Source organism: Aphelocoma coerulescens, chromosome 5 (genome assembly GCF_041296385.1).
Source record: "Aphelocoma coerulescens isolate FSJ_1873_10779 chromosome 5, UR_Acoe_1.0, whole genome shotgun sequence".
Taxonomy (NCBI): domain Eukaryota; kingdom Metazoa; phylum Chordata; class Aves; order Passeriformes; family Corvidae; genus Aphelocoma; species Aphelocoma coerulescens.
In genome coordinates this window covers 27320099-27343362 of record NC_091019.1, presented here as the reverse complement: position 1 = coordinate 27343362, position 23264 = coordinate 27320099, and the positions used below count along the sequence as shown (strand labels likewise).

Here is a 23264-nt window from a genome sequence, read left to right as displayed (position 1 = left end):
TGCTTTGAACTCAGTTTTGTTAGGAGCAGTTTTAGAGCACTGCTGCCTGTTGAACGGATTATAAACTGAACTGAAGTGACACCATGAAGCTTTGTACATGCTTAAGATGGTGTACTTTTGCACTTCATGTATTTTTGGGATACAAACCAGGGTTTAGCTCAACTGAAACAACAATAGTGGGGCTATGATGAAGCTTCCTGTGCTCCCACTACGTCCTCAGCAGATCCTGCTAGGTGTCTGTCCATCTGTCGGACTGTAGGAACACAGCAGGGTCCTCTACAACCGCAGCAGCTTCTCCACAGGAGAAACTCTGGCAGAAGTCAGCACGTACAAAACCACTGGAACATGGATGCTGAAAACCCCACCTCTGGTTCCTTCAACGCTGCCTGCACGAGGCTATTGGTGCAGCACATGGCAGGTCAGCAGCACCCTTGTGTTCAAGGGGCTCATTCCTGGGGAAGGTGACACCCCTGTGGTCAGCAGCACCCTTATGTTCAAGGGGCTCACTTCTGGGGAAGGTGACGTCCCTGCGGTCAGCAGTGCCACTGCACCACGTGGTACTCCTCACACGTAATGTTATGAGCCTGCTCCTGATGCAAATCTTTAGAGATTTAAAAATACACTTCTTACTCTTCTTACTTACCTTGCTTCTGAGCTTTCAGAGCATGGTCCATTCATAGATTTGAGCCCTTATTTTTCACTACAAGAGCTAGATGCCTGCTCTTTTGTTTGTTTCTAAATGTATTCTTTCCATTGAATGGAAGCTGAGATTCTCAACCACAGTTTCTTGACTCCATCTACATCAGATAAAGAAAAGCACCAACTATTGTGAAACTTGCAATAAAATCATAAGAGGTACCAACCCTTCACACACACAAATGATAAAAAACAGTGTACACAGACAGACTGGCTCAGTAACACATACTGTAGCTCACACAAATTACCATGCTTCTCTCTCACCTGAGCTCGTACCTCAGCCAGTGACAAGCACACAAGTCTCAAAAAGTAGCAACAAATTCCAAACGGAGAACACTTAGATTTTTTGTATTTTTATTACATTCATTTTCATTACATTTATTCCCTCCCCAGATACACAAGGAAAGTCACTAGACCCTTTGCTCTCTGGATGCTGGAGATCTGCAGTAACACGACTGCAGCAGTTCTCTGATCCTCAGCATCTCACTACACTGGCCCACCCCTGCCCCAAAACTACCTCATGCTTTATGTTAAATCAAACACCAACACAGGACACACAGACACAACCCGAAAGGCCCCTCTATGGATGAATGGCGCACACAGCAGTGGCCCTGCAGACAGGGCACAACCGTGCAGCGTAAGGAAAGCACTGGACACATGACAGCATGCTCAAAGTAGAGGATGATATTCAAAGAGGAGCTATACCCAAGTTCATGGCACCTTGGCTCTTCTTATGCTCCCTTCCCATCTGCATTTAATTATTTGACCCTTGAGGTGAGCTGGCACCTGGAAGCCACTTTGGCTGAGCCTCTGAATAGATGAGGAAGCCTGTGAAGGTGATGTACTTGCCGTGGTTGCTGTAGGCACCATAGCCATCGTGCTGATGGCTGTAGAGCCAAACGGTGTCCCCGTATTGCAGAGGCAGCATGATACTCTGGCTCTGCATCTCCCGCCTCTTGGAGTGGTTGTCATCATAGATCATGGCCTGCACCTCATTGTGGTTCTTCATCAGTTTCACTGACATAGTCTTAAAGGGCATTTTGCCAATGGTGAAGGAGAAATAGTATGCACCAGGTATACGGCATGTGAAGATGCCAGTGGAGGAATTGAAATCTTTTCCAATGTTCACGAACTCTGTATCAAACGTGATTGGCTCGTGCTGGGTTTGCTTCTCATCTGTCCCCAGGAGACTTTGTGAGCGGGCAACAGAAAACGCAGAGCGAGGGTCTTGTACCCTGTTTTGTTGATCAGACAACACGTGTCGCTGTGAAGCTTCATTCTGCTCTCTGGGAAGTTGCTGAATTGTGTGAGGGTGTGGCCCAAGCTCTTGAGAGCTAAGAGCATTCTGGAAGAAGGCAGAAGTGTCTGGATAGATCAGGTAGCCATTGAAAGTTGTATAGGGGCCCACGTTGCTGTAAAGAGCGTACTTGGGATCTCCATGTAAGCGCAGCCAAACTGTGTCCCCGTAGTCAAGCTGCAGCATGGCACTCTGACTGGCCACCTTCCGCTCCTTGCGGTGATGCTCATCATACACAATTACCTGCACCTCATTCTTGTTTCTCATCAGCATGACAGACAAGTTCTTCTTTGGGTATTTCCCAACGGTGAAGGAGAAGTAGTAGGCTCCAGGTATCCGGCAGCGGAACAATCCAGTCTTGGGGTCAAAATCATTGCCAATATTCACATACACTTTGTCAAAGGTAATAACCATCTCGGAGCTCCCTTCCATGCTGCTGGTTCTGGCCACAGAGAAAGCAGAGCGAAATTCAGCACTGGTGTCTGCTGGGAAGCCATCTGTAGGAAGAAAAATCATGCAGCAAAGGAGGCCAAAGATGATCTGAACATTCAGTGTCACCATTGTATCTGAAAGAAAAAAAGAAGCATATTTTAGCAGGAATAGCATCAATTTACAGCTCACACACCAGTTGAAATCCAGGCCTGAATCTAGCTAAATAGACATGAAGATCTATGTCCAAATATGGAGAAGTTTCCAGTGCGTTTTCTGAGGAGTGTGTGGGACCATACCCGAGTTCAGATCCCAGCACCACTTTTATATTTTCCTGCTGAGAGCTAGACCTTTTTTAACCTGTATTCAGGGAAAGAAAAATAATCTTCTCCTTTGAAAGCCTGACTATCCTACAGCTTGTCTGAAAAACACCATGTTGCTCACACTGCAGAGGGATCTCAGAGCTTGCTGGGGCTTTGCCAGAGCTCCCTTTTGTTGTGCCTTTTTTTATTCATAAGACCAAGGATGGAACAAAGCCCTACACAAACCCTGTATTATACACTGAGATACAGCTGAAGGGCAGGGAGAAGAGGACATATGCTCTAGAGATTCCCATGCAGATGCCATTGCCTTGCAGTGCAGTAGCTGTTTCACAGGATGTGGAAGCTGGAGGCCAAGTAAGTTGTTAGATCCCATTATTCCAACGTGAATCTGTGAAGAGTATAAAGAAATATGAAGAAGAAGGAATGTTTAGGGAAGGAAGGAAATGGAGAAAATTATTGAAATAATAAAAAAAAAAAGAAGGAAAACAAAATGATAAGTTAAAGGAAAGTCTCCTAAAGTGTACAGTTCCTGAGAGAAAACTGAAATACCAAAAATGGGGAAACAACTCCCTAAATGGATAATAGACCAGACATAAAAACTTCTGTGACCCCTAAAAAAGAGGGTTAAGTTAGGAGCTAATAGGGTTTTCTGCTTCTATTTTCTGTGAATATTTTTTTTTTTTTTTTGGACTGAGGCCAAAAATTATCTATTAGCGCTTTCAGGCTGGAAACAAAACTGCCAGTCATTCCAGTGAGAAGCTTCTCTTTCTGTCACCTCTCTGTGCTTATTAAAATATCATTCAGGCTAGGAGGCAAATGTCTGGTTTGCAGTCTGCTCCATCTGTCACCCCAAAACTGGTGCCTTGCCAGCCTGCAAACAATGAATTCACAGACCAGCAGAACAGAAGCAAAACATGCAACTCATTGGGGGGGAGGGATGAAGACAAATCCTGCATTAAAAAGGATAAAGGGGTAAACATTTGAATCATCTGAGATGGCCTAGTAATAGAAGCAGACAGAATCCACATAGACTGTGAGGTGGCAATGGGATCCTGCTTTGGCAAGATGTGATACCTAGAATCACTCACCAGCAGGAATTCAACTTGACTCCAGTCCTTGCTCTTTTACACTTAAGAACCAAACTGAAATCTGAGGTGCAGCTTTAATACATAAGAACCCAAGAATGAATTAGATTCTCACTTAATTACATGAAAATGGCACACTAGCAAAGTCTAAAAGAAATATCCATCCATGTCCTAGTTTTAACTTTAGATCACTTCTCTCACAGAAAACTGTAGCAGGGCTCTCAGCCTAGAAAGGCTTGTAAGTTTATCAGTGAAGGGCTGAGCAAGGAGAGTTTGCTGTTCAGTGGAGCAAGGACAGGCTGCTGATCAGCAATAACACTGAGCAAGGATAACACTGCTTTTCTTAGTGCTGAAGAATGCTGAGACCAGCTTGACCAAACTACCACCCCCACCACCTGGGCATGCAAGACTGAGGCTTCCTGACTGAGGCTGGGAGCAGCAAGGATGTGCAGGTCCTGATATGCAAGTGAGGGTCAGAAGTGTCGAAGAGAAGAAACTAAAAAGCTGCAATCACATTTTTTCAGCACAAATAATATTTTGCTGAGTAAGCCTTAGAACACATAATCTAAAAAATGTGTATTTTGAATGCATGTTAAGGTCAATCACTTTATACCATAAAAGGCCAATGCCACTTTCTCACAGCAAAGATTTCTAGCATACATCCCTAAGGTGTGTGAAGATCCTTCCCTTCAGTGGGGACACTCCTCAAGGTTATTCCTTGAGGTTGAATGAAAGAGATTTTCCTGGTTGTTGAGGATGATAAGTAACATCAATCTCTGCTTAACAATTATTCTGCTACTTTGAGTATAATCGCTTTAACGTAATTGCTTCAAAAACAGTGCACTAAACTAGTTGTTATAGCTATCCATACTGTGTAGTAAATAATTCTGATTAAGCTTTCCCCCCCAATCATTATTGCAATAAGTTTAAATAAATAATTGATTTTATTTATATAAATACTTCTGGTTTGCCATCCTTAATTCTGCAGGACAAAGTTGTATAAAAGCTCAATTACACCTGTGTAATTCTTTAGATATAAACAACTGACTAAGTCTGGTGCTAAGACTGTATCCAGGTGCACCTCAGCTCCTCTCTGAGAAAGAATTTCGAAAGTAAGGGAGTCCTTTCTGTACCTTGTGGCTTCTGTTTGTGAAGGGAGGGCTTCTCTAATAAACTTTGTCCAAAGCTTCCCTTCTGCCTGTGACACCTCAGTATTTTCCTCCATGCCCCTGAATTCAGAATGTTTTTCCTGACCTAGCCTGCTCCTTCCAGCCTGCACTGATGGTTGCTGAGAGAGCTGACTGATGTCATTTTGAGGCCACTCTCTATCATCTTTGAAAGGTGATGGAGATCAAAGCAGGTCCCTGCTGACTGGAGAAAGGCAATGTGGCACCCATCTTCAGAAAGGACAAGTGAAACTATATGTGAAACTACAGGGTGGTTGACCAGTTAGCCCCTCACTTTGGTCCCTGAGAAAACCATGGAATATTCTTCTTAGAACATATTTCTAGTCAAAGGACATGTAATTTAGCACGTTATTTAATTGAGCATAGACTGTGTCTAATCAAACTGATTGCCTTCTTGTGGGAAGAGAGCAGCAGATGTCACCTGCATTTTAGCAAGGCTTTTGTTACAGTCTCCCACAGCATTTCTCTCTCCAAATTGTGATATTAGATATGTGGACTACTAGAAAAGTGAAAAACTGACTGTATTATCAGGCTCGAGAACTAGTATTTAATGTTTAATTTCAGGTGTCCTCTTCAATGTCATTTATCAATGTCCTGAGAAGGAGAAAGAATGCCCACTGATCAAGACTGTAGATGACATCAAAACAGAAGGTTAACCAATATGCTTGGAGGCACAGCTGCTGCTCAGAGGGACCTAGACAGGCTGGTGGAATGGATGGAGAAGAAATTCACTGAGGATAAATGCAAAATGCTGTACTTGGACGGACTAACCTGTGCTTTGGTAGAGACTGGTGACTGACTGGCTGGGAGTCTGTCTGAAAAGGCTCTGAAAAGGATCTAGGGGTCCAGGAGAACAGTAATTTGTACCTGAGATAGTGCTGTGCCCTGCAGGCACTGGAGGCTTACAGCACTCTGGAGTGCATCAGCAGATCACAGCCAGGAACCACAGGCTGTGATTATTCCTCTTTAGTTGGCACTTGAGTGACTCCAGAAGAGGGCAGCCAAGTTGGCTAAGGTCTGGATCACCTGCCCTGTGAGGAGAGGATGGTTGAACTGGGCTTGTTTAGCACAGAAAAGAGAAAACTTCGGGGGGACATAGCAGCAGCCTTCCTGCGCCTTCAGTGCTTCCTGAGACAACAGTGAGAGGTACTGCACTGCTGAGCATGGTGGAAGAATAAGAGACAATGGTCATCAAATCCAAAGGGGAAGACTCAGACCAGATATAAGCAAAATAATTCCATGATGAGGCAACTAAGAATGTAACAGTTTGCCCAAAGAGATTGCGATATCTCCGTCCTGGGAAGTTTACAAACAAGACTGGATTAAGATGTAAGCAGCCTGGTCTGCACTCAGTGTTGGCTCTGCCTTCAGCAGGAACTTGGACTAGAGACCTACTAAATCATGATTCCTGATTCTGTAACTGAATCCCACAGCTACTGCCTTCTCACAGTTAAAATTCACTCGCTAATAACCCTAGCCCTGGCACTTACATGGAATTAACCAGCTAATGGCAGGTCTAACAGACATTATTTTCCATCCAGCAAATTGAAGCATTTTCAATGGAACTATTAATCCATAGCTAAGTGTCACACATCTGCTTCCATGCTGTCTTTATTTTTCCTTACTTTGTAGTTTATGTGTTCCTCAGGGCAATGACTCTCTCTCTTCCCATGTCTGTACACTATTTGGCTACTGCTGCCATTTAAACAATAATAATAGACCCTAATATCCCACCAAGAACAAAATCCCAAACTGTCACACTCGTAAGCTCAGCCTCTGGTTCAGCAGTATTATTTTTGCAGAGCGCTACATCTAACATGGCAGTCTCATTCCAGCTTCCAGCTTAGAAAACCAAGCCCTAAAGGCAACTTTATAAGGGCTATTAGACGTTTCTGATTTGTACTCATTCATTGTTATTCCAGTGAGAACCATGGTGTGGCTGCACGAAGAACCAGGATGACTGTGACATGGCTGTATGCTCTTGAGAAAACAAATGACAGGGAAGGATTTGGCATTTGCATTTTTACCAACAAGCCTGCTTCTCTAAAATGCTGCCAGTGCTCCAGACCTTGCTCAGTATATCCAGGAGTCAGGGAGGACACTGCAAGCACATCACTGCTGGCCAAAAAGCACAGAAAGACAAAACAGCTTAATAAACTGCATAGTGAATCTGACCTTATGATTCTTCAAATGACCACTATCCTTGTTTCTGTTTGAAAGCTAATTTCTCTGTTATAAGGTCACTATTAAATGTTGGATCACTCAATACAGTTGCAAAGACCCTCTGCTGCTGCTGTCCCTTACTTATCAGCTCTTTTCAAAAACAAGTCGTTTAAATAAGGCAGTTAATTATGCTGCGTTTCCATTAGCAAGTTGTTTCCTTGACAGCTCCCACTCACCACTTTCAGCACTATTTATGTTCTTTTAAAAATAATTTAGAAAGTATCTAATAACTGCCTCTCACACTAAAGCAGTCTAAGAATAATTTGCCAATCATTAGGAAGACTCATCTAGCCATAAACAGAGGCAACTCAAGAGAACTTTTGCATTTGAGTACTGTCATAGTAATTCTGAAAGACAAAGCTGCCAAAATGCCCTGTTGCTCCCCCAAAAATTGTTTCTGGTGCCCAAGTCTCTTTTACTGGTGTAGTTTTCTTCTGGCAGGGAAGAGATAGCACCGGGGATGTGAAGCTGGCCATGGACACTGTGGCATCACCTTAAGTTCATGCTATGACAGAAGTTCTAAAACTGAAGTGAGGTGAAAGACCCAGGCTAGAGATGGAAAGTGGGACTTCAGCATGTGGCAGCTGTGTTATTCTCATTACATTTACAGATGAATTAGGGCCCTTTGTGCCCTACCCTTCCATTCCTTATTGTCCCAACACCACAGAAGCATGCAATGAAGCTAAGCACACCCAAGGGATAAACTAGGTATGCTACTTACTGCATCTACTCTAGGCAGTACCAGCAGGGACAGCAGCCCACAGAGAAGTCAAGAAACTAATTTTGGAATAGGAGGCACAAAGCACATGATGCAGCTAAACAATTCTCAAAGTCACTGGCATTAAATTAATGACCTGAAAAGAAGGGGCTAAAGTGGTACTGACTCAGATAGTAGAACACGAGCTGAAAAACTTTCTGGAAAAGAAAGTCAGAATTCACCATTTGCATGATCCAGGAAATTTTAATAGTTTTGTTTGCTGGAGGTGATTTTTCTGTCCTGGAACAGAATCAATCCACCAGTGAAAAGACAATTAGTTTTACTCTTCTATTGAGACACATGGATTTACAAAAGGACATTCAACAATAGAAAGGTCACCCCATTTCTACACTTGCAGGACAGACCTACTTGTGAAATCCACAAGGGTTTTCTTTTCATTCCAAAATATTAATTATCCTGATTCCCTAGTCCTACCTTATGCAAGAGTCCTTTAATTTCAGTGGGAGTTTTGCCAGGAATATCACTGAAGAATGAGATGTGAAACAAAATTGAAGCAGTATGGTTGGATCAGCTGTTACTAAAAGGTTTTCAAAATCCTGTAAGCTGCAGGAGCAAAGCCCTGTTCTTCCTAGCTCTCACCCTAATATTTAAGGACAGCTGCAAATGTTTCAATTATTTGAATCAGTGAAAGCCTTGCTAATGAACATCCTTCTTGAACTATAGTTAGTAAGATTTTTTTCCCAAGATACCACATACTGTCTGTTCCACTCATCCAGTACAGATTAAGAGCATCAGATAATGATGCAAATGCAGCGGTTCTTCCAACATCAAAGAGAAATTAATTGTAGCACATCCTCAAAAGCAAAATCTGTATAAAGAGTACACGAGTAACAAAATCAGTGATTCACTTACAGCTCTGGCCTTTCTCTGCTTTTGATGAATGTGGTTTTTTTTAACTCTGGCACAATCCTGGGAGGTAAAGACATTGTCCAAAGCATTCAAGATGCCTTTTGGAAATGGTAAGTCACGCTTTGAATGACAGACATGTATGGCATTAATATAGAAAGTGTTTAATTTTGAACGTTTCCTTGAGTCAAGGGAGAGTCCTTTAACATAATAAACCAGCTTCTGTGTGCTCAAAGATCTGCGGAGAGGCAAAAATGATTTTCAAGTGCCTCAACTCCAACCATATTCAGGAAAAGGAAATGGAGAGACTTTTTTGGCAGGAGCCACTACTGTTAGCCTGCATTTCAGAATATGAATTAAGTCTGCTATTTCAACTGAAGCCCTAAAAACTCTGTTTAAGCTAAAATGATGTTATGTAAAATGATGTAAATTCACTGACCAGAAGGAAAACATGATAGTTCTGGCATTAAGATTTTTCTCCTTTAACAACATTCGAGAAAATTTGTCATACACATTTGAAGTGCCAGGATTACACACTGCATCTGCCATTTTGGCTACTATGTGTCTTTAAAAATACATTAATTTAGACAGACAAAATGGTGTTTTAGTAGAGAAGATGGCTGAATAAACCCCAAGTGGGAGCAAGGAGTTACCCCAGCAAACGAATGCTTTAAGATGTAAACATTTTTTCACATGCTTTTCTAAATGAACACATTACACAAATCCAACCATCCACCACATACACGCTGCTCAAGAAAACAGGACTAAAACTTCCAAAGCAAAGAAACATACTCCAACACTGGTCAGAAGTGGAAGAACAGAAAACATTGCTAGAACATTTGAATTTAAACTGTAGTTCATAAAATGTGTTGAATACTATAAAGTTGTTTTGCCCAAGCAGTTAAATCAACTGTTGATAAGCAATCATTGAAATTACACCAGCAATAAATAGTGAAAAAACTAGTCATTGCTGGGAAGGAGTTCAGTGACAAACAGCTTCTGTGAAAGCAGAGGCCAGACAAGACTGGAAACCACATCTTGAGAAAACCAGAAGTCTGTTGCTGTGCAGTGTTTATTTACCACTGCTACCTTTAGACATAAAACACTGAGACCATTTCAACAGTGGGAATTTTCACATGGATCCCATTACAGTTACAGTAATGCCAAAGTTAAACCATCTCTTTTCTCACTCCCAAACATAATTTCCTTTTTTAACCTGGTTTATGTGTGCGTTTTTTTTTCCTGGTGTGCACAAGAGATGCTGAGACTGTGCAATAAGGCTTTATTGGAGTATCCCATCTCTCCAAGCAGGAACCATATTGCTGCACCAGAAGGCAGATCACACTGGCATAAAGGATTAACAAAGAGTCTGGCCTGGAATACCAGGAGGTATTTTGATAGGTAAAAGAAAGTAGCTGACACTTTGGCAGTGATACCGTAAAGATCTCAGTTAAGACAGTGAGAGAGGAAGCCCCCAAAGGCAGACTGCACACTGCAAACAAATTCTAGAGAGAGAGGACTCAGAGAAGTCAGAGGATGGAGTAGAGGGCAGTTTCCTTGTTCCAGGTGGCGGGGCTAGAAGCCACGTAGCAGGAGGACTTTCCCACAAAAGGTCTGGGGTTTTTTGCCTGTGGAGGTAAAACCATATGAAGCATAAGGATACTGCCAGAGAGACTGTACCAGTACCCCTACTGGCGTAACACACACTTTATGAGAAAGAATGCTGAGTGCAGTTCAGTGCAGTTCAGGCTATTCCAAAGGCAGAATGATTCTTTAAAAATGAACAAGACTTATTTACAGGGGTTTTGTTTTAAGCTTCTCACCTGGCTTAAGATATTTAAACTTAATATCCTGGATGTGGATATTAAAGATGTTTGAGTGAGTCCAGAGGAGGGCCACAAAGATAACCAGAGGGCTGGAGCACCTCTTCTCTGAAGATTGGCTGAGAAAGTTGGATTTTTTCAGCTTAGAGAAGGCTTTAGGGTGACCTTATTGCAGCCTTCCAGTACCTAAAGAGCTACAAGAAAGCGGAAGAGGGACTTGTCACAAGGTCATGTAGAGGTAGTATGAGGGGGAATGGCTTTAAACTAAAAAGAGGGTAGGTTCAAATTAGATATTTATAAAAAAATCTTTATTGTAAGGGTGGTGAAACACTGGAACAATTTGCTCAGAGAGTTGTGGATGCCTCACCCCTGGAAGTGTTCAAGGCCAGGTTGGATGGGGTTTGGAACAACCTGGTCTAGTGCAAGGTGTTCCTGCCCATGGCAGGGGGGGTTGGAACTAAATGATCTCTAAGGTCCCTTCCAATCCAAACCATTACACGATTCTATGATTCTATGAAATAAAATGGTTTTATTTCATCATCAGACAAAACTGGAATGAACAAGCAAGACCCAGTTAGTACCACAGCAGTGCTAAAGGAGAAGGTGAAGAGGAAGGCAATGACTATACAAATGAGAGACTCTTAAGAGGCAATGAGGAAGAAAATTTAGAAGTGTTTACAGAAGACTTTTCTGGGTTGGAGACAAAAACTGGGAACCTAAGGAAAATGCAGACGGGTTCAGCATCACAGACTACTGTCGTAATTTTTCTCTTTTAGTAAGAGTTTGTACAGGAAAAAGATACATGTTTTTTCCCAATAACTTATGAAGCATGGAGACTTTAAAGAAAGAAAAACTGTTTAGAAAGCGCCACTGATCACAAACTGATTAGGGCTTTCCTGAAGTGGCAGGATAGTTCACATCCTTGGGGACATTTGAAAAAAAATAAATCTCTGCTTTGAACTCAGTTGTGCAAACTGAGCTGTGAGTTCCAAAGTGGAAACACTAGGTAGGCAGAATGACATTGGAATCAGTACTCTGGAATCAATTCGACTTCTAGCCCCTTTATTCTTTCTGTTTTACTGTTACACATCATGACTTTTTCTAGCAGTTTTTCTACACTACTCCCTTCCAGTGAAGTAAAGTTTAGCTCTCAGGAAAATTTCCACTCCCTCTGCTAACAAATGAAAGTCCAGCAACAGTTCAGAGACCATCAGTAGGTGTTTACTATAGGTAAATTTACCTATGGTATAGATAGATATTTGTCTTTTTTTGAACCACACTTTCCTCTATGAACCTAAGCAAGTTTGCTTCACCCTCCAATCACACCCACCAGAAGAAGAGGCTCCTGGGCTGTTCTCAGAGTTGATGCTGTATTTGTCAATTTTCTTTAAATCCTTAGTTGTAACAAATACTTAGAGACATTAAAGGTCATCAAGATGAGAGTAAGTATTCCAGTTAAACACAGGCCGTACAGACTTTCCTTCCTGTTCCATGCTGCCTTCCACTTCTGTTCACATTCCCAGTCATCCAGCAGTATGGTATAGCACCATCAGCTGGGCAACATCTTGCAGTGATTCTTTCATGTTCCTCTCTCATTTCCTCACAAAGAATGAGAACAACTGTTGATAGTAGGTTTATTTGTCCAGGAACTAATAGGAACCTGTGGAACCTGAGCCCCACAAAGATGTACCAAATAGGAAAGCAATTTTGACTGTCTCTGCATTACAGGAATTGAAACTTTTGTGTTACACCTTCCTGTTGAAGACTGTTGTACTTGAAATTGTGACGATATTACAAGAGATACTGGAACCTGTGGTGTGCTCTAGAGGCTTGTTCATTGTCCTCTCTGTAATGGTTTTATGTCCTCAATTTTCTTTCTGTGTGTCTGTGCTCTTGCACTTTGTATCAGCCAATATATGATTTTAATTTAACTGTAATGTAAGGTCCCAATCAAACAAAGAACAAGTTTTAGACTTTTCTTTTCTGTTTTCTTTTATAGCTGCATAGCCACACCTTCTCTCTCTTTCTCACTTCAGTGGGCAAATAATCATCATTCTTTCATGGAACTCTGCACCTGCAGAAGTTGCTTTCAAACCCTTCCTCCACTCACTGGAATGCTGCCCTCAAGTCATTTCTCTAAGACCTGCCACATCACCCACCTGAGTAACAGCTAGAGGGATGGTGGTTCTTGCTGGTTGGTCATCAAATCTCAAGTTAGGATGAACCTGTGGAGTCCAGCAGTAGTCCCCTACGGGAACTAATGGATAGCTGAGTGCCAGCTGGGATTACATGCCATGACAGAAAAAAACATTTTTGTTTTATAATTATGTCTGAACTCACTGTCTGCTATGAGCTGATTTAGCAATCCAAAAATTTTCACAGGTTGGGTGAATCTGGTCCCCATCCTGATTACTTGCAGTTAACAGAAAACCTTCAGAAAGGATGAGATTAGTTTTACTTTGCTTGATAAATCAACTTCTAACACTATGTTTTATCAATGGAAACATTACTTTGGTCATTTTGTCCACCAAAGGCTACACTACAATATACCCTGAGCAAATGTCACATGCCATTGACTAGAGTTCTCTGACAGTAGGCTTTGCAAATCCAGCTGAAAAAACTCTTCATGTACTGGGGCATTTTCCTACAGGAATGCTCCATTCCTTGCGAGTTCTTTAGCTTGTCTTGACAGGTAAGTCAGGAAAACATGCTGTCTTTTAACATCTGCCATCACACTCAGCCAAAACACCACATTCATTTCTTTTCAAGCCCTGCTGTTTCATTACTGTAAAGAAACTCAGAGAACACTGAATTGCACTGCAGTGCTGCTCTTCACTGTCAACATGCTGCAACATCTCAATTTGAAAATTCACTGAGCTCTAGTTTTGTGAAGAAGGTGATAAAAGGCATTAAGATCTATGTATCTTTCATCTCTGCTCTGGCATTTTCATTTCTGCCCCTCCTCCTGCTGGGTCAGGACACAGACCTGGAGCCAGAGAACAAGCATCATGCACTCAGCAGAGGCCAGTATTATTCCAGAATGAAAATTCTGTGTGGGGATAAAGGGGTGTCAGTTAAAGTCCACATGTGCTAAGGAGTCTTTTTTCTGGTCCTGTTCTCCAACTGTCCAACAGGATCATAGAATCATAGAATTATTTGGGTTGGAAGACATCTTAAAGATCATTCAGTTCCAACCTTCTGTCATGGGCAGGGACACACTCCACTAGACCAGGTTGCTCAGAGCCCCATCCAACCTGGCCTTGAGCACTTCCAAGGATGGACATTCACAACCTCTCTGGGCAACTTCTTCCAGTGCTTCATCACCCTCACAGGAAAGAATTTCTTCCTATTATCCATGACAATCCTGTTGTTTTTGTACCCAGTGAATTGGTAGACAGATCAAGAAACAATCATTGAAAGAATAATCACTGACTGACTACTCTCATTTTTGTTACCAGACACTGTCTTGAGATGGAGACTTCTCCTAGTATGGAACAGAAGTTCTTGATGAACAATGAAATTCTTCAATACATATAGTGATCTTCAATATTAATTGCTTTTAATGAAGCAGATTTATCCAATACTTGTCCCAGTAGCACTCTTTCTTTTATATCTACAGATACACAATTAAAAGTAGCAAAGTAAATCAGCAGGATTAGTAATTGTCATGCTTATTAATACTGACACTTCACAACCAGCAATGTGTAGTTCCCCATTTTGGTGGTCTTACCTGCCAAATTCCTTGTGGCAAGACCTCTCTCAGGACAATCTATAGACAGCTGCAACCTGAGCTCTTTCAAGTTTTAGCCATTTTACTAGCAATTATTTCTCAGAAGGCTAGAGCTGCTGCAAATGAGACAACCCACGGCTGTGAATTGATATTTGATATCTTCAGGAAAACCACAGTTTCTGCTTCCACTTTTAAAACACTGAGCATATTTTGGTCCATTGATTTAATCAGCTTGTCATCTTTTTCAACAGGGAACTGTGAAGTTCCTCCCCAACACCCTGTATAAGTCAAGTTTTCACTTCACAAGTTTTTGAACCTGGATTTTTCTGTGACAGTCTGACACAGAGGTGCCACCGCCTACAAGGCAGAATCTACTGCCCTGGATGGAGGGACAGAGAGAAGCATTTGCTGAACAATGCCCTCAATACACATATACCTTTACAAAGTTTTTCCAATATCTGCTTTCTAGCTTTATATTGTTTCCAGTATATAAAAAATGCCAGTCCCCTCATAATGGCAGCAGAAATGCTTGTGTGACTATTTCTGTAAAACTCCATCTGCACTGGGGAGCTACTGGTAAAAGGCTTTGGCGTTACCACCAAAAAGCGCTGCTGGACACTGCTGTTCCCTCATCAGCTGCTCATTCACAGTGAGGAAGTGCTCAGTGCCTGTCAAGTGCTCACAGATTCCTGGCTCATGTGTGTGACCAGCCAGTTTTCTCCCAGGCAAAATTGCTTTTGACAGCTTGAAGTTGATGCCTCTGATTTTGCTCACAGGAAAAGAATTTTGTTAAAATACTGAAATAACAACTGAAGCAATGCTTTGGCAGGTTTTACCTGACTTTTATACCCTAGCTGAACATAACATAAAGAACATGAAGGATATGGCTGCTCTGAACCCTGTTATGCAGATGCTTCATTTAAAGCAGGCTTGGATATCATTACTTTGCATTAAGTTCAGAGCTCATACTGAAAGTAGGGCCGTTTGCAGCAGCCTACACAATTTCCTCACAACCACACTGAGAAATTCCAGTCATGTACCCTAAACCCAAACGTTCATATTCAGTTCATATTTCAAGACAGTGCTTCCTCTATTCAAATTCTTTCAGTCCCCTACCTTCCTTGTAACTACTTCTGTCTAACACCTCTCCTTTTCAAGACAATTATCAACATTTTCCACTAGGAGAAACATTTACCATCTGCAGAATCCCCACCAGCATGTTTAATATTTTTCTGCACAGCCTGTCTCAGATTTCCTCCCAAGTTTCCTAGAGAATAACCCCCTCACCTTGTTGCCTCCTTCTAAGAGTAAAAATAGGATTTTTTACATTAGCTATATTTTCTTTATTACCTTCCAGAGCCACCTTGTTCTAAAGCTAAATTCCTTAGCATTGGATCCCAGTAAGGCTTCTTTTGGATACCCTTTGTGTCTCTCAAATAAAGAGTGTTTCATACACTCATATGAGAAGTAAAGACAGTAAAGGGAAGGATGGGAAGAGGAATGAGGAAACAAACTCAGGCAAAGTGGTACAAGCTGATGTGAAGCACTGCTCAGTCCTTGAGTGGAAGGGATGTGAATTCACTTTGAAATATCTGGGGCATCAAGTGACTGGCTTTCTAAGCATATAATTATTTTCCCAAGGCGTTCCCACAGTAATGCAAGATGGGGGGAGGAGGAAAATCCATCACAGCTTATATAGTGTCATGGCTTGTGCTCATGTGTCCCGGAGTAAATAAAAAATGAGGCTTTCCATCAATTTATGGATAATTCCAGCGTAAGAGTGTTTAAATTACAAGACATTATTATGCTAGTATGTTCACTGAGCAACAGCTCCATGAAAACAGGCTAGTAAAAAGTGCAGCCTAACTTTTCATTTTCTCCTTGTCTTGTTCATTCAACACAGATTCTTTCCAGCAGTTGCTTTGCAGCCTTTCAGTCCTAGGGAGTACCTGTTTTCATAGAAAAAATTCCCTATTGCCTGCTTGGTATAAAAACACTTCCACTCCTCCCGGTACGTCTTTAACTTCTCTAAGAGCTTTTCTTTTTGTCTGAGTGACAAGGTCTAAAGCCTGAGGAGAGAGAAAAATCCCTCTCCCTTTAGAGGATTAAAAAATTATTTCGTTGGACTCAGAATGTGTTCCATTCAGGATCTTATGTACAGCTCACCACTGCAGCATCCAAAAGAGTTGATCTCTTTCTTCTTTCTACCTGTCTCCTCAGAGAGATCCAGGATTTTTCATCATGCACAGGGGACTGTCTGTTCATTTATATTAAACAATATATGTTAAACCATGAATACTACAGGACCTAGATTTTCTCTCCCTGGATAAATGCCTAAAAATATAAATCATAGGACTATGTTCTATTTTATTCCTATTCTGAATTCCATTATTTTATTTTATTTTACCTCTAAAAACCATTTTTGGACTACAGCCTTTCATTCAAGGAATAAAATACCAGAAGAGTTGTATTTTCAGTTCAGATAATTTTACTAACTGCTAAGCTTCATTAATTTTTCTTCTTCCATAGCACTGTTTTCAGCATTCACAGACTCAGTCAAGCATCTGCTCCAGAGAAATCAGAATGTCCCATTCCTTCCCTTTCTTCCAAAAAGAGAGATCTCTTCTAACTGTCTTCTAGTAAGCTCTTACTCTTCTTTCAGGCTTTTTTCAGAAAGAGCTGGTTTGTGGTCTTGTTGCTGTGATATACCCCTGTATATCAGACAAACATCAGAACAGGGCCAGCAGACTTCTTTAATTTAATTTACACGAAATGATCACGTTGCCTTCATAAAATGATAGAAGAATGGTTTAGAGGAGAACTTTATACATTAAACAGTCCAGGGTTCTTTCCCATGATAGGATCACTAGCCTTATTGGATTCTTCACAGATGATAGTCTAACCTGTTCTTAAAATGTCTTCAGAACCTCCCTAGATCAAATGTTTGACAGTTTTTATTGTCCTAGGTCCTGGAAGATTATTTTCTTAGTTTAAAATAATCATCCTTTCTGCTGCTTCTTGCTTTCTACTCCATCCACCATGAGCCCAAAGAAAAGATCATTCCCTCTGCTATTTTTTTATCTGAAGACTGTTATATTCGCCTGTCAAATTTCTGGTCTAAAAATTACAGTTATTTCAAATCATCTTTCAGGTCACATTTTTCTGACCTGTGATGAGTCCTGCTGCCCACCTCTGGACTCCCTCTGATTGAATTGCACCTGTCTCAAAGTGCAGTAATCAAAACTTTGCCCAGCCTCCAAGCTGAGGCTTTAGCCTCAGAGCAAAAGGATTACTTCACGTCTTCCAGACTTCCATGTCTTTTACATATCCTAGCAAGATGTTTGCCTTCATTTGCAACAGCATGACACTGACTCATGTTCAGCTTGTGATCTATCATAACAGATTCTTTTCTGCATAGTTGCAACCTAGTCATTTACTTCTGTCTTGTGCTTATGTGGTTGGTAATTTCTGCCTTATTGTAGTACTTTGTATTTATCCCTACTGAACTTCATTCTACTCTTTTCCTAGAAGTTCTTCCAATTTGTTGGAAAATTTTTGAATTCTAATCTTTTCCTCCATCATATTTCGAGTTGCACAGTTTTATGTCCCTGGAAAATGTGATATACCCACTCCTTACATTACCATCCAGGTCCTGTAAGAAAACACTGACCAAAAGCAGATCCAGGACACCCCAACGCAGCTACTTGTGTCAGTGTTAAGCAGCTTGTGGCCTCTCTGAAGGACTGGCACATACTAAAAGCATACAGATTATGAGCTCTGAATCTTCTGATATAATTTAAAGAAGATCTGCCTGTTTACCCAGTTTATAGCCTCCTTCACCTGCTATGCCCCACGCCTCACCAAAGAAAATATTTGCATTAATGTGCAACCATAGTCAAGAATCTCAACTTTTACATTAAAAAAATCCAAAACCCAAATGAAATCTCTCACTCTTATTCTACAAATAGCCTTTAATAGGTAAACTGAACAAAAGCCAATTCTGTTAGAACCTGCTGGAATACTGACAAAACAAATGGGAAAGATGTGACCATTTCTCTTCATAGATTTAAGGATCTACTATAAATGTCCTAATTTATTACATTCACTGGAGTAACAACAGCAGCATATGCTTCGAGGGCAGCACCAGGGGAGCTGGTTGATTTCAGTGGATTGAACATTTCCTTTGCATCTGCTCTTGACCAATAACTGCAGGATCTTTTCCTCGGAGCATAAATGCCAGCCATGATGGTCAAAAGCAGGCACATCACAGACAGTAAGCCTTTGTGCACATTGGAATAAAGATGATCTGGTATTCCTCCTGACAACAGAGGCTTAACTCTCTCTTCTAGCCCTGACTCTTATTCCAGTAGTCACTACCACAGAGTCCCCAGATTCCTTAACCCAATCTGGATAGTTTTCCTGGCACCGTGGCTGAGGCCCTGGCACAGCAGAAAGCATGCATGGTGCGAATTAACCAGCTGGAGGGTAAAGAGGGAGAAATAGGGCTTTATGAATTTTCACCGTTTCACTGTTTGCACTGTTTTTAGCAATCAATTATTAGCCCCGGGAGTAATCCCTTACTACTTGCTCTGTGATCATCTGATGCTGGCAGTGTTACCTCTGCTGGAAACCTCAGACCTTTGATTAGATGCAGCAGGAATTCCTCCTTTGTTCTCTAACCTGTCTGGAGGAAGTATGCAACTAGAGAGAAGCTTTACAGGGACAAGAAAGAACTCAGGGGTAGATTTGGTATTGACAGAGCACCAGCAGCACAGCAGTGGTGTAGTACTGGCTTATCTCATTTGAACATCATGCAAATTTCCTTATCTAGGAGACACAAAAGGTACAGGAAAGCTGAAAGGAAAAACAAAGTCCTGACTTTACTTCCACTTGGATTGGTTGACCAACAGGATCTTTACCATATTTCTGAGTGCCAAACGAGAAGTAGGAGGCTTTTAATTTCTAGTGGATGAAAATCAGAGCCAGTATTTCAAATGTTGTAAGATGAACTATCAAATTACCAAGCCTTAATGTCTTCCAAGACAGTATAAAGAACCTCACCCCTACAGACCAGTCAATAAACTGTAATTCAGTGAAACATAATTTTCCTTAACTGTGCACCTTGGAATAGAATGCAGTTTCATACTTTGGTGATTTAAAAAGGTGGCTGAATGGAAGATTTCTGGAGTAAAACCCACCAAATCCTAACATCTGACCTCAGATGCTGATAACAAAGTCCTAGACTTCAGCATCTGTAAGACTCTAGCAATTTTAAACCCTCTTTTTCTCTCTATTCTTTTGCCTAAGAGTCAATGCAGAGATGAGTATCTCTTGGAGGGAGATGTTTCTCAGTTGAAAATACTATACTCTCAGAGGTACTCACCTCCTTGGAAATCTACTGTCACTATTGTATCAGTTCATTTCAACACTTTCTGCCAGTAATTAAGCATAAGAATGGGTGAAATTCTGGCACAATGACAGTGATCACTCAGAGGCTCACTGCACGTCTGCTTTCCGCCAGCACTGGCCTCTTTTTCTTTTGGTCTTCATATTATAGGGTGCTCTGCACAGAAGGTTCAAACCATCTTGTCTCTTTACACCTTTGACATATCATTTTTCTCTGCATGCCTGTGTTCATCTAGGTTACTATTTTACACAAGTGTTCCAAGAGCTGGTGATGAACAAGCCATGTTTCTGCTCTTCCAAAAGACACCTTTTATTAAAATGGAGGCTATAGAAGCTATCATACACTCCGTGACTACAGGTCACAGGGTTATCCCATTTTCTCGTAAGTACGCTGCCATTGTGGGCCCACCCAGTCTTCTGTATTTGGAAAACATGAATGGTTCACAGCTTATGAATGGAGAGCACAGCACAGTGGATAGATGATTACACAAGTAAAATATAAACAATAACAACACAACAAAAACATAAATGACAACAAACAGGGTTCCGAGATTTGGCGCCAAATCTCTGGTTCCAATGTATTTTATTTCTGCATCTGCTTCTTCATCTACAAAACAGCAAATGTCTGTAACACCAACAAATTATCAGATTTAAACCCATTCTATATCGAAGCCATAGGTTCTGCATTATGGTAACCAAATGCCCTCTGGAGGCATTGCTTCTTTCAGATGGAAAAGACAACTCATCTGTAGAGCTTAGTCCATGAACCATTCAGTATCTTGAATTATAGCTTTTTAGAGGGAAACAGAAGGAATGCACAGGGTAATGCTGCTCTATTGGGAATCCTCATTCTTCCTCGGCATACCTCCTAGTGCTACAAATTAACCCTTAAAAATGGCTAGACAAGCTGCCATGTGCCTAGATATGATTGCAGCCTCACTGGCGAAGTGTTTCAAACTCTTGTTACACATCATGTCCCTGGAGAAGAGAAACTGCAGAAGGTTGCAATAGCATCAGAATGAATAATTGAAGCTCGGCTCATTCAGTATGTGCATAAACGGAAGGGTCACAGTGCTGCCTTCTAGTCAGCCGGCAGCGCAGAAACTCACTAGCGCCTAATAGAAACATCATCTGGAGATACTGACCTACTTCTCTAAGAGCTTTTAGGGAGTGGGTTGAGGAGATGACAGTGGGATGGCCAAGTACACAGAGAATTAAGTCATATTATCTACCAGAAAATTGTACATTACAGAATCAGTTGCATATGCTACTCTTGGGAAAACCCTCGGGACTTAGTTCCACCGAGAAACTAGAGATTCATGCAAGATTAATGCTATTTCCCACCTGAGAAACTGCCCCTGTGGGAATTTGCCAGGATGCTCTTCCCCATGGCGAGTCCCTGGGAGATTTTCCTACCTGGGCTCCACGACAAGTGGGGCCAAAATTGCACACCCTTTCTCACACAAAAACTCTACAGCCATTTAATATTGGAAATGAAAGGTGTGAGGGAAGGTAACTCGGGCATTTCCCCTATTGTCCAGCCGCTCGGTGGGAACGGAAGGAGCGCAGCCCGCCCGGGCGGCCTCCCGCGCCCTGCCCGCCGCCCCGAGGGCCCCGGGCTGGGACACCGCAGCGCGCCCCGAGCGCAGCCCGCCTTCTCCAGGACCACGGCGGCCGCCGCCAGAGCCCCGACGGTCCCTCCGATCCGCACCGGCGGCCTCCCCTCAGGAGCCGCCGGGGCCAGGCCCGCCCTCGGCCCCGCTCCCATCGCCCCTGTCCGAGCGGGGGATCCCATCTCAATCCCCGGCCCTGCAGGTGCAGCCCGGCCCCACCGGCGGCGGCTCCCCCGGCACGGTACCTGCTGCGCCCCGCGGCGGCGGCTCCGCGGCGGCGGGGTCTGAGCGCGGTGCGGAGCGCGGTGCGGAGCGCGGGGCCGCGGCGCTGCCTGCGCACTGACAGCTCGGGAGCCGCGGCGGCGGCGGGGGCCGGGGCTGGGAGGGGGGCTCGGGCACCCGGGGCTCCGGCGCCGAATCAGTGACGGGAGGAGGGCCCGGGGGCGGGCGGGAGAGGCGAAGGGGAGGGGGCGGCGGGGCGAGGGGCTCGGAGCCCCTGTCACCGCCGCAGCCCGGGCGGCCTCCGGGAGGCGCCGGCGCCCGCGGGCGCTGCGAGCCGGGGAGGCGTGTGGGTGACCGAGCGATGCGGCGGTGTGAGGAAGCCGGGCTGGGCTCCCCGCTGCCTTCCCGGGAGGAGAGGGCGCTGGGAACGGGCGTCGCGGGATTATGCCCTTCATTCAGCACAGCGGCGGCTGAGCGAGGCGGGCGAGCTAGCGGCGCCGCTCCCCGCCCGGGGCACAGGGCAGCGGTGGGGGATCGGCCGGACCGCCGTGGGGTGACAGCGCAGCGCCCTCCAGTCCCGGGCTGAGCCACCCGGGACAGGGCTCCCATCCCGGCGGTCCTCGGTCAGGCCGATGCGGGAGAGGAAACAGCCTTAGCTAGACCAAAGGATGTGACTGGGGGAAGCGACAGGCTTTTGTCTACCCAAGACCATGTTCATGTCTGACCTTCTGCTCTGGAGATTTGTGAGTCCCAAAGCATGTCTATAGACTAACCATGTTATTTGGTTTATCAAAAGCTTGTATTGCTCTCTAGAAAGCTTGGCTTGCCTTAGATCATCACCTATCAACAACATGGGCTACTAGTTGTTCCTTTGAAGGCTGACATTGATTTTTCCTGACAGCAAAATAGTAGGCTTTTCACATTCCTGATCTGAGTTGAAGAGCAAATTTGGGGTTTTGTAAAGCATGTTTATTGTTAACCCTGTAAAACCTAATGTTGACTTCCAAAAAGAAGGTTTAAAAACATGAATGTTTAAAAAATGTTCTGGCTTTCCAACACTGAAGGTCTTTCACCCTCCTACATCCGCTTGCTTTGGAAGGAATTTAAATGCCAGTGTACTCACTCAGAGTACAGATGGGGTCCCTAGTAATGTTTCCCCTAATGGATTGTCCAGCCTTTGTTGCCCTGTGTTGGCATACTCTGCTATCCAATCTCCATCTCCACTTACTCGCTTCTGGCAGACACCAGGACTTTCTCCTGTTGCATTTGAATCAGTTTTCACATAAGATATGTATCAGTCACAAGGCTGATTCTTATAATAGATAGAGAATGGAAAAAAAAAAAAAGCAAAAAGCTTTCTTCTGAGAGGAAGAAGACTGACAGATGGAATGACCAGAAAGTAATTTACTCTTTGGTGTGAGGATGTAATTTATGGCATAACAAGAACGTCCTACTGCTCAGTAGCTTGTCTAACGTGGTGTGCACATCACATTAAATACCTGCCACCCTGCAAATCCTTCCTAGCTCTGTAACCACCCGATGCTGCATTGTCCCTATGTTATATCTTTTTCCTTCCCTCCTACAGAGCAAAACAAAGGTGTCAATG

At 43.0% G+C, this 23264-nt stretch overlaps 1 protein-coding gene across 1 annotated transcript; it reads right to left on the bottom strand.

Annotated features, from left to right (window-relative positions):
* Positions 1 to 1089: 1089 nt before the first annotated feature.
* C1QTNF4 (C1q and TNF related 4) lies at positions 1090 to 21756 on the bottom strand. The gene is made up of 2 exons (XM_069015951.1): positions 21682 to 21756; positions 1090 to 2559 (listed from the first exon to the last, which is right to left on the bottom strand). The coding sequence occupies exon 2, from the start codon at positions 2552 to 2554 to the stop codon at positions 1451 to 1453; it is 1104 nt and encodes a 367-aa protein (XP_068872052.1). The 5' UTR covers positions 2555 to 2559; positions 21682 to 21756; the 3' UTR covers positions 1090 to 1450.
* Between the last annotated feature and the right edge of the window lie 1508 nt (positions 21757 to 23264).